The 12,145-nt window shown below is 31.5% G+C and overlaps 1 protein-coding gene across 1 annotated transcript; it reads right to left on the reverse strand.

Moving 5' to 3' along the window:
• Window positions 1-613: 613 nt before the first annotated feature.
• LOC120327751 (tetraspanin-7-like) lies at window positions 614-10,464 on the reverse strand. The gene is made up of 7 exons (XM_039394107.2): window positions 10,293-10,464; window positions 9,263-9,451; window positions 8,822-8,896; window positions 7,891-7,983; window positions 7,209-7,397; window positions 3,702-3,785; window positions 614-3,250 (listed from the first exon to the last, which is right to left on the reverse strand). The coding sequence occupies exons 1-7, from the start codon at window positions 10,371-10,373 to the stop codon at window positions 3,182-3,184; spliced, it is 780 nt and encodes a 259-aa protein (XP_039250041.1). The 5' UTR covers window positions 10,374-10,464; the 3' UTR covers window positions 614-3,181.
• Between the last annotated feature and the right edge of the window lie 1,681 nt (window positions 10,465-12,145).

The following is a 12,145-nucleotide window of genomic DNA, read 5'->3' on the forward strand; positions in this document are numbered from 1 at the left end:
CACCAATCTGAAGGAGTGACAAAAACAAGACAGCGGATTCAATTTCGGGCCAAATCCATATAGGAAGTACCATTTTGAATAGAAGTAAGCTTGCTGAACTCAATGATACGGAAACCGTAATCAACTCTTAATATTTTGTATTTTCCTCATCACACCAATATCTTGACATCTCAAAAATGTTGTGTCCCACTGTCATAATTATGGGTAGATACCTTATATATGTATTTTGGGAAATATAAATCGAGATTCATGATATGTTATTTTATCAAAAACTTGGCATATGAAGTGAGATTCCACCAATTGAGACATTTTTGAAATATAACATGCTGCTCAGTTTTAGTGCTCACAATTTCCACACTAGTTCAATGCATATTGAGCCAGTTGATATTTTTCCAATCATGGAAGTTCATTCAAAACAAGGAAACGAATCACTGGATGACTATACCATTTTGAATGAACCAGCTAATGCAGGTATAAATATCCGTTCAAATCTGCCACGTGGACTATATATTTCACATACCATGCCTACTGAATTCCTAGAAAATACTCCATTTGCACAAAAATACTAGGGATGAAAAGGAACCCCTAGTGCTGCTAAATGAGAACAAGTATGTTATGCATTTCACAACTTTTATTAATTATAACACAAGATACATGAATAATAACATCACATATGGACTATTTAACGAATGAGACCAATAATACTTGCATCACATAAATTTAATCACCATAATTTATATACAATAAAACTACTCGTGGACGGATAATTAGTAGCCAAATATGCACTTTTGGAGCAGGTCTGGGAAATAAACAAAAAACGCAAATGCTGCTATAATAGTACTGCACACTAGGCAGCTCTTGAAGTAAATATAGGATCTCATTGAAGGTATTAATAAAGCTGCAATAAAAGGCCCCAAAACCGGGTCTAATTACACTGCAAACTTTTTATCTAATGGTTGAGCATGGTGAATATATTTATCATTTCTGAGTAATTCATAAATATGCAACATAATACTGCAACAGGCAAAATTTATTGATAACAAAAAAAAATGTACTGATTATTATATTGCTACTATGAATATATATATATATACGGTTTGTTACAATCCTTGAATCAGAAAAATTGAATTCTTAATTTCTTGTAAAAAAAATGAGTAATCTGGCTCTAATATAATCTTGAAATTTTTAAAATACCTAAGTCAGTTTTGTCTTGATCACATTTTCAAAATATTTGGTTTAATCTAAGTCCATGACAAGTGCTTGTTTCTAAAACTTATCCATTTCTTTAATTACTCCCCCTGTAGATTAACTTAACATGCAGGAAAATAACATAAATGTAAAAAAGCCACTTGTAAAAGGAGATATGATCACATTATTATGCTTTGTTGTTGACCAAATTTCATCGAATGTTTAATGGAATGTTATTCATATGATAAGTGCTACATTCCCCTTCGATTTGAACAAAATTATCTAACTAACCATCACCAATTTTAGAGTTTCAAATAATTTACCTACCTAGTTGCTAGCAAAAAGAAATAATCAAAGTGTAATAAATATATGGCAATACTAAAATCAAATATGATCAAATTTTGCTACTAACACTTTCAAAACACCAAATTTATGACTCATATCATCAATACAACAGAACATAAACCCTATTTTCAAAAGCAAACAAGCAGAAGTGAAACTAAGAATATGGTCGGAATTCATTGAAGAAAGAGGCTAAAAAGGCTCTTGATCATAACGACATATCAAAATAAAGATATATATATAATGGAATATCATCAGGTATGGTAAGAAATGTACTTGAAGATTAGGCAACATAGCACTTTTGTAATCTTCAGACTAGTTTGGTAATGTTACATCACACTTTTTCTATCTTGCTGCAATACAAATCCTAGGTTGGCTCTCAGTTGGATAACTTACAACTTATTTCGTAGGGATATCATGATGCATTTTGATATTTCATTCTAATCTAATGAAACAAGATATGATGAGGCATATTTCAGACTTAAATGGCAATCGCATCTTTGGATGAAGATCTTTCAGTTGATACATTGAAAAATATATAAATTTTCTTTAATACTGTTTCAAGATTTTTCACACTTTTTAGGTCATTTTAAAAATTCTTTTCACTTTTAGTAACTACATACTGGGGCCATGGGGCTGTCATAATTTGACCACAAATACTGAATTGTTTCCCCGGGTAAATGAAATCAAGGAAGTCAGAAGCTTAAAAAATGGTAATTAGGTGTAATATGCAAAAAAATAAGTGTATCTCCTGGAAGCATAATAAAATAAGCAATATTTGCTACGCTTGGATTAAAAATTCGAACAATCTTAAATTTGTATTATAATAATTACAGATATTAAAAAATATTTTCCCTCATTTTCAGATAGTTAACTCAGTTGTCATGAAAAGTTACTAAGATGAATGTGGTGAAATAAAAAACACTTTCATTACACTACATACTGACATGAAAAGACACCGTTAAGAAAAACAAAATTGTAAGCAATTAAGCTCGGTAAGAAATATATATAATACAGTCACCAAATTCCACAATTTACAAACAAAAAAGAGCTTGTTTTCACATTGAATATATCATACCACTTATTTCCTTTAAATCAGCAGCAAAAAAATTGAAAACCCCTAGTCCACCAAATAGAAAACTCCATATATCTACTTTTTCATCACCAAGTTGTTTATATAATAAATATAATATAGCATAAGAGATGATAGGTTTTCTGTTTGTTCAAATTTTGACTTTTCTGAACAGTGGGAAATCTAGATAAGTTTATTTATATGCCTAATGAGAAAAAAAAACTTAAAATTTTGAAAGCAATCCCTTCCATTTTTAAGCTATGTTTAAGAAATTTTTTTTTTGCTTTGTAATCTATATTTTTAGACTTTATATGTGGGAGTGCTGGTTGAGTGGAAATAACTCCAACTGGAATTTGAATTAAAAATAATCTTTTATTTAATTTTTGGAGATGTAATCAAGTCTAATTATCTATGGACAAGTAACAAAGTCTAATAAGGATCAAGTTTGATTAATTTTCCATGCAGCTGCAATCTAAGTTTTTGGTATGATTAAAGAATTAACATTATGCAATTAGATTCAAACATTCACTTAAACAACATCAGAATGTAAATAATGAAGAATATTCCCCTATTCTTCAATTAAACTAGTTCATATTTGTTAGTGTTGATGTTGGAAGCCAACCAGCAGGCAAGGATCATTCCAATCACCTGTAAAATGAAAACAGACGGATATCGACTTATGCTCAATAAAAATTTGTAAGGAGACATAAATTAAATATGCTTATTCGGATGATGACTGCAGAACAATGTAGCAGAAAAAGTATTTTATGGGTTCAATTCATTGCTGTTTTCTTGCAGTAACTCAAAAAATAGTATCTTAATATATATAATTATACTCACCACAAAAAATGCGATACGTGTGCAGTACAGAACAATTTTGATAAGAGTAATAACGTTAACAAAATTTTGACTTTTTATTATAGAAAAATTGATATACTGAACAAATTTAAAAATAATGATTTATTGATTTCAGTGTGAAATATTACCATAATGTCTACATTCAGATTTCCTATAGAAGGCACTAGTGCCAGATGGCTCAAACTATACAAAGAAGCAAAGCCTATTGCGATAAATTAAATAATACACTTAAATTCAATACCTGGAAAAAGGCAACTCCAAACATGACTCCTATGATGATTGCAAGATTTTCTTTAACAATGTCAAACATTTTCTTGTGGCAACCCTGTTTTGAAAAGAAATTTCATAAAGTGAAATCCACAAAAAAAAGTATTATAAAAACGGTCAAAAACAAGGCTATACATAAGTCCAAAGATGAAATTAATAATCACATTAATATAAACCATATCAAGCTGTCATATACGCACAGACAATCATGGAATTTGCATTCCAACTCATAAATTATGCAACAGCCAGGCAGCTGCATCTCATTAGAAATTTCAATTTGGTTTTGAGAATTTTTCATGCCTGGGAAATCAAATATTATAGGCTATATACCTATTTAAAATTGAATTTTCGTGAAAATTTTTGTGTACTTTGACTTTATTTTATCCGAGAGTCTATGATATATATCATTTAAAATACCTATTAGGTTTGCCAATTTTATTAAATTTGGGTTAATTTTGTTTTGCCAGTATTACGTTTGCTTTTAGATATATTCGTAGACAAGAATTTAGATTAAACTGATACAAAGAGGTTCCTCAAGCCGCTGGAATGTGTCTTTGAAGTTCCGCTTCACCAGAAACGTTGAAAACCACTGATCTACATTATAATATAGTTCTTTTGTTCTGGAATATATATGTTAATTCTATATTAAGTCCCGAGAGCAAGAGTAAGAAGTTTATTCTAGATTTGAATATTTGGTGTGAACGATGACCTAGATCTCCTGTTACAATTATATGTTTCAACTAGCCCTTTGTCTATTGCGGTGTTTTGTAATTGGAGCCTCGTCGTCAAAGGGGGGGCACAATCAAAGGCCTTCACTTGGTATCATTCGCGATGACTGCAGTCTGCATTAATAACTATGTAAATTGAATATGAATTTAGTGAATCTCAGCGTCATGAAACTACTTTGGTACATGATCTCACTTGCTTAACGTGATCTTAATATCAATAGGAAACTAAAGTAGCATCCATTAATCTCATAAAATCATTTTCATATAATTCAGTTTCTAACCCTGACCCTGTCATCGTTGGGTTAGGGTTAGGCTAATACTAAATTCACTGAAATCACACAACAGCTGAGATAGCATGTTAAAGTGGCACCATGATTAGTTTGGTCTCTGAATGTGATGTACTTATTCCTTTACTTTATACAATAAAGGGTGGTGGATACAATAACTGATGGTGAAGCAATATAAGCAAAACTGGGTATTTTTTAAGACTATGATTTCATAACAGGATCAGTGAAATTTGATAATTTGAATCAGTGAAAGAGTATAGCCTACAGAAGGCTATGTGGTGGTGAAATATATGTCATAACATCCATTTATTGTACATCACAAAAATGTCATTTCCTGATTCTATCACTCACATAAAAGTCATATATAATGGAGTGTGGCATGGTTTGAAATATGATATTTTAACACTAGGTAATATAGAATGTCTCATTATAACACACCAACTTGGTTGAAGCATTTAATGTGTTTAAAGCTGAGCCTGGTTGATGGCCAATTGGAATAGATAATAGTATATACCAAGAAATGGCCGAAACCAAACGAATATTCTGAATGTGTTCTATTAAATGTACCAGGAATATTCACATAGAATCACAAAAATACTATTCCAAATGTATTTCAATTTTTTTTCCAAATTTCTGAATCTATCATATTTGAATGAAGCTATGATAATAATGAAAAAATTGCAAGCAATACTGCATCTTTCTGTTTGGAGTAAGACAAAAAATAATTTTTTTTTTATTTCCTCTACGGTAGAACCTACTCACATATTTGGTATAAAAATATTACTTTGATAACTGAGCTAAATTTATTTTGCCGAAAATAACACTTGGATATTACAAACAATTCCCGAAGTTGTAATAGAACTAGAATAAGGAAAATCGGAATGAAATTATGGCCTAACCCTAACCTGGTACACATATTAAAGGAGTACCCTAAAAAATTACTGTTATATCCTTATATCAATCACACTCACAATATTATACAGCAGAGTGTAAAGCAGTGAGTATTATGTATGGGGCAACATTGCATCTTGTTAAACTGTTACTTTTGATTACAAATTACTTTTAGAATTTTAAATAAGAGCATTGGATCAAGTTTGCCAATTACGTTTTTAAATTTGATAACATACCGTAGGTAATGCTAAAATTTTGTGAAACTGTCAGGTAATACGAGTTTATCTATCAGAAAATCATTACCTATATTAATTGATTATAAAGAGTCAATTAATAGGAATTCAAAATCCCCATACACTGTTATGTATCAGAGCTTAAATTTTGTCAGAAATTAATCAATTATGTTGACAGTATAATATCACAAGAATGAGTCATTCTCTAACGGATGCGAAAAAATAACTCTACTAATACTATGCTGCATAAATCATGCAACAAAAATTTGATCAATACCCTGTTCTAAATGTATCTATTATGTTTCACAATGACGACAGAGACTTAGCAATCAAATACGTTATAAAATATAGTAGGCCTAATGCGTGAAAATGATATCATTTTTGGTTTCAAAAAAAATTTTTTATTGTTAGATTTGAAAATGGATTTCTCGAGTTGATAAAATTAAAAATACCCTGAGCCAATTTTTTTTCATTTTCAATTTAACTTCACCAAATTTATTGAAATCTGCATACTTTCCCCGTAAAATGGAGTGTAAATTAAAATATATTCTAAACTTTATGTCTGCAAATTGAAATTGAAAATGTGATCCAAAAACGTCAATGAATTAATAGTTTTTTACAACGGTCATCTCGCATCATGAAATGCATAGGGAAGTAGTAATAGAAAAATAGGAGTTGACAAACCTATTCAACGAAATATTTATTACTGTTTATAGACATTAAATGGACATATGAATCATTTTCTAAATTGTTGTTCCATTTTCGGGATTGCAGTAAAAATCTTTTTTCATTACCCTGATCCCTTTTAAATTTTTACCAATTTTCTCCTACTCCTGACATTTTAACAAAATCCTTGTGTTTTATTTCAATTCATTGGAGCATATATTGACATTTGATCTTGACATTCCACTAGACAAGTTTGCCATCTTTTTGACAAACCCGGTTGTCAGGCCTCAGCTACGGCCTAATGGGTACTAATGTGAATTGATTTGTGCTTTTAATGAAAAATACATTTGAATGATCAGATAACAAGCTTACATTAAGTACCATACTCTCATACCTAATGATTTAATTGTGGTTTAATACCTGTGGTTGTTCATTTGATCTTGCACTCCATAGATTTTAGCATTTTGAGCTCTATTGTTTTTTTAAATTCTACGAAAGTTTATTTTATATATTTTGGTTATAATATATAAAATGAGAATTGATAGCAAAATTGATATCTTAAATACCAAACATTTTGAGATCTTGCTAATCTCAGAATGTGGAACACAACATTACACTTACAGTATTTAACATCAATATAAAAAGTGTAAACAAAAAACGTATGAAGTATACACACCGTATCATATATTGCAACTGTGACATCACCACCAGCGATGCTGGATATATCAACAATGTTTGTATCATTCTTGTACAAGTTTGAATCACACCAGGTCTTGTTGGAACAGCATGAGGCAGGAACTGTGTTCAGTTGGTATGTTTCTAATTTCCACCAATCAGTGTAGTTGTTCACTCCACAACACTTCAACTGTATAAAAGATATGTTATAAAATGTGTTCTATTGTAAAACGGGCATGAAGCACATGAAATTATCTTATCTCATACAGGACAGAATTTTCGGAATTATCCCCAAAAAAGAAAAGACGACGTAATCACAATCTCTCATCCGGTCACCAGTTCATGTCGTATAGTTAGCTAGTTATTTTGTTCAAACTACATGGACTTGATGTAAAGCATAACCGAGCCAGCCATTACATGAATATCCCTACGAAAGGCAGAGTACATCAAGCATGATCATCATCCACACGATTCAAATCCAAGCAGAATAATGGCAAGCATATTCCTACAATCAACAATCCCCCACTCCCATAGAAAAATGTTTTATAATATGATTCCAGGGTACTTCTTCTACATGCTGATATAAGTATTACTAATAAAAAAATATACCGTACATTATACTGTATCACAACATAAAAGCCACAATGGATACAGGGATACAAAACATTACAAAAAAAAATTACATCTTTTTGAGCGTTATCAACAGCCTCCTTATATTCCGGTTGAGTATAGTTTTGAACAGCTATTGTCATTCCATCTTGGAAACCGACATCAACCTAAAAAATGAAGATAAAGAAGAAATAGGAATACCCTTTTTAGATGGTTACAATCAATTTTGGCTGCTGACGCCCAGTCACCTAATAAAAATTTATTACGTCTTTATGTAAAAGTAATATCACTCATTAACATACACCAAAATTAGAAGAAAGTTATTCTCGAAAATTTTTTCATTTTCTCAAGATAGGTCACATATGCGCACTGACTCGAAATTAAGGAGATTGATCTCTGAGCGAAGTTACAAAAAACAACTAAAATGCGAGAAGCTACGGAAACTATAAGGAATTATAGTGTGGGATTGAGTATCAGTAAATGCCGATCGACCAAGATTTAGAATAGCTTATGTCAAATAGATCAGGAATACAGCTATGAGGTAGTGAATTCTACATGACTGAACTTCATGAAAAATATCTTTGGATATGTACTACAATGAAAAGTTTAAAGCTAGTTTCTAATTAGAACATATTGCCTATGAAATAATCATAATCACATGATAGTAATTTTAAGCAACGCTATTGAACATTATCTGTAATCATCAAATTCCAGCTTCTGAAAATAGCTCAATGTTTACTAATTTCTCCCTTGGGTATATTATCAGGTCAATATGAAATATATTAGATATTCCATATTCTTAATTATTACATTGGGAATTTGGGATAGTAAATTATTCATTTTTGTCTGTCACTGTTCTAATCAGGATTATTGAAACTGACCAAACCGATAAGATTGAGCATTCTAAATCATTTCAAATTTGTATGTTTGACTAAGGCCAACCAAAAAGAACGTATCGAATTTCAGCAATTGAGAACAACCAGACCAGAAAAGGTGTTAACTTACTTTGCCCTTGAAAACAATTGCCATGATGGCACCAGCTAATTCACATATGAAAACAATTGCCAACAACAGTCCATACTGAAAAAATAGGTAATATATTTATTAACATAGATGATTTAAAGCAAGAACATAATTAGGCGGTATGTAATGATACTGTTCTATCTATGCCATCCGAGTGGAGTGTTATCAAGCATTGCCACAGGGCTATGGAAAAGCTAGCAGATGTTTTTATTATTCCAGACTTAATTTCGTCATAACTACTTCATTTATATCAAATGTATTGTCCAAACAAGTGATGGTAATTGTATGTATCAAATGAATTAAACCCATTCTTCTTCAACAGACGCAGGCTATTTGAAATAGGGTTTGATTACCAGAATATATAGAAACATTGACCACGATAGGATGGATATTGAATAAACCATGAATTATAATACTACTTACAGTTCTCAGTAGACAAGTGTTCCCTTTCAAAGTTGCACAACATCCCATAATGCCAACAATGAATATGAATGATCCGATAGCAATCATTGCCCATGGTGCATTGGAGTAGTCAATGGTAGAGAGCGTCAAATAAGACTCAAATTTTGTTTTAGTTAGGACGCCAACGACAAGTATTCCCAAACCAATAACCTAAAATAGAAACGGAAAAAAAATTTCGGACATGAATGAATCAATAAAGAGCATTCCCATTTGTTCTATTATTAGTTATTACTAACACAAACAGAATTGATACTGAATTCATTTTGTTTACTGCACTGCTGTTTATAGATTAAAAATCACCATTGACTCTCAGACTAATAAACAAGTAAAATAGTGAAAAAAAATAGTGAATGCATCCATATAGCAAAGCATTATATTACTTTAAAGCTATATATGAAACTCGCAAATAAAATTCATTACTAGTCAATGTGTTAAAGACCAATAACAGTGCAATAAGCACAGTGATTGCTAATAAAAAGTAGCAGATATATCCAATAGTTTATTTTATGACAACTAAATTGTTTTACTGCATGTACAAGTAATGCCTGGGGTGCTACAGTTGTACACAACACAGTAAACAAATCCATATCTAAGTAAAATGTCCTCTAAATAGGTCATGTATGTTGATCTTTGACAAATAGTATTTATGTCAGTGTCAATTTGGATCTCATTAATTTAAGTTTTTCAACCTCACTCTTAAATGATGCTTTCGGTTAAAAACTAATATTATTAATAAAAAGAGCGTTACACCAAGTTTTTTATGATGGTTTATATTTTTGAATTATTACTCATGCTACTGTGGAACACTATGCAAAATACAATCCAAGATACCTGTCACATAATGCGGTACCAATCTAAATTTGATGTTATTCAGTATTCCATGTTAATTTTGTGTATATTCGTCTATACAGTTTTATGAAAGTATATCCAATGACTGGAATCAAATGATAGAGAACCTAAATGGCAAATTTCAAATCCTATGCTGACTTACCAAGAATATGAAATTGAAAATGGTCAACAGGGTTTTCAAACATGCCATCATTGGCGAGGTCTTCATTCTTCGAGAAGCCATTTTTCTTCGGTGCTGGATGCCAAGATTTTCAAAGATTTTAACCACAATGAGGGACAAATAAATTTTTAATTGTATCACACCTGAACATTGAAAATGAATTGAGTTTTCTCAAATGTACAATTATGTAACATTAAAATCACGAAATAACAGTCTGTGGAGTCCCGAAAAATTTGATGAAAAACTCCAATTTCTAAAAAAGATTTTGACATTGTTTATCGCCATTGATGCAATTCGAACCTCTGCTCTAGGCAGTTTGAAAATTATAACTCTGGCTTCATACAACCCATGAAACGTTTGGCTCAATCTCACTACAAGACAACACTGCAATATGACTACTATAGAATTCTAACTACTATGGGCCATATCACGCTAGAAATACTTGTGTGGCATAGGGATCACCAGGAGAAAAGTTTGTAAATTTGGTGTACAAGATTGATCCTCATCATAGTTGCTGGGGATGCTGTCATGGCAGTCGATACTACCATAATCATTTAAACATTGAGCGTGTTGTGAAGTCTAGTTATCCTTATTCTTAATTCAACCAGTAAACAGGTAACAGGAAACAAGACTGTGAATCACCTCATGACTAATTGGTATCGTTTTCCCCATTTAGAGTAAATTTAACGGATATCATTCATTTTGAGTTGGATAAAAAGTAAAACATTAGGTATATACCATTGAACAACGAAATTAATAAAGCAATTTAGTCTTAATTATGATACCTTTACAATTTAACATTATCAGACGATTATATCAAAAAGGAAAGTTCGGAACATTGTAACAACCATGCAACATTATGCATGTATTTACTACATCACACAGAAACTACTCAATAATGCTTTAATAATAAAGTATGATCATACAAAAAATTTTGTATGTAACTGTGTAATCTTTAGATGACAGAGCCAAGACTCAGGTGGAGATTAGAAATAACAGATACAAAAATGTGGCCATGTTTTATTATCTAGATTTTAGTATCGAATTAATAAAATACGAATCTTTTTAAGAAAATGTGATTTTTATTTTACATAAGTTATAATAAATCTCTAAAAATGTGTGATAGTATCTTGAAAGATGGTGATAGTAATTTCTGTGTTCGGGCACTTGGAACAAAAATGAATTCAAGAACCGTTTTACTGGCCTGCGCAAAGATGAATTTCTATGCTTTCGATTCTACAAATTATTACAAACAAGCCAAAATAAACTATCTATCTATCTTGCTGTCTGAACTGCTGTATGGATGTTGAGGGAGACCAAAATGCAGCAATGATATTCCATTTGATAAAACAGTAAAATATTTTGCAATTTTAATACCACACAGACACACCCAACTACCTCAAAAGTCAAAGCTCAGACTGTCAGAAGCTGCGAAGTTAACCAAGTGGATAAAAAATGATTACCGCAGTCTCCAAAATCGGAAAATACCGTACACCAGAATCAGATCAGCAGATTGAAGCAACGTAATCCGTAACAACGTCTTCCTGTCATCAGCAACTCCAGAACTCTCTAATCCATTTTTCCTTTTGCGTGGGATAGCTTAAATATGTAAATACTGAAATACGGCACATTCCGGTATACTGTGGAGTTACCTAAATATACCTACTGAAGACAGCTATGAACTGATAAAGCAAGGCACGACGGGAGTAATCCTGCCTATCGCGGGGAACAGAGAGCGAAAAATCAACAAGTGGAGAAAGAAATCTAACGTTAACGATACGGTAGCGCTTGCTTCTGTTATTGGTGACGTTTCGTAATGGACACCGAAGTGTCAC

Source organism: Styela clava, chromosome 7 (assembly GCF_964204865.1).
Source record: "Styela clava chromosome 7, kaStyClav1.hap1.2, whole genome shotgun sequence".
NCBI classification, from domain to species: Eukaryota; Metazoa; Chordata; class Ascidiacea; order Stolidobranchia; family Styelidae; genus Styela; species Styela clava.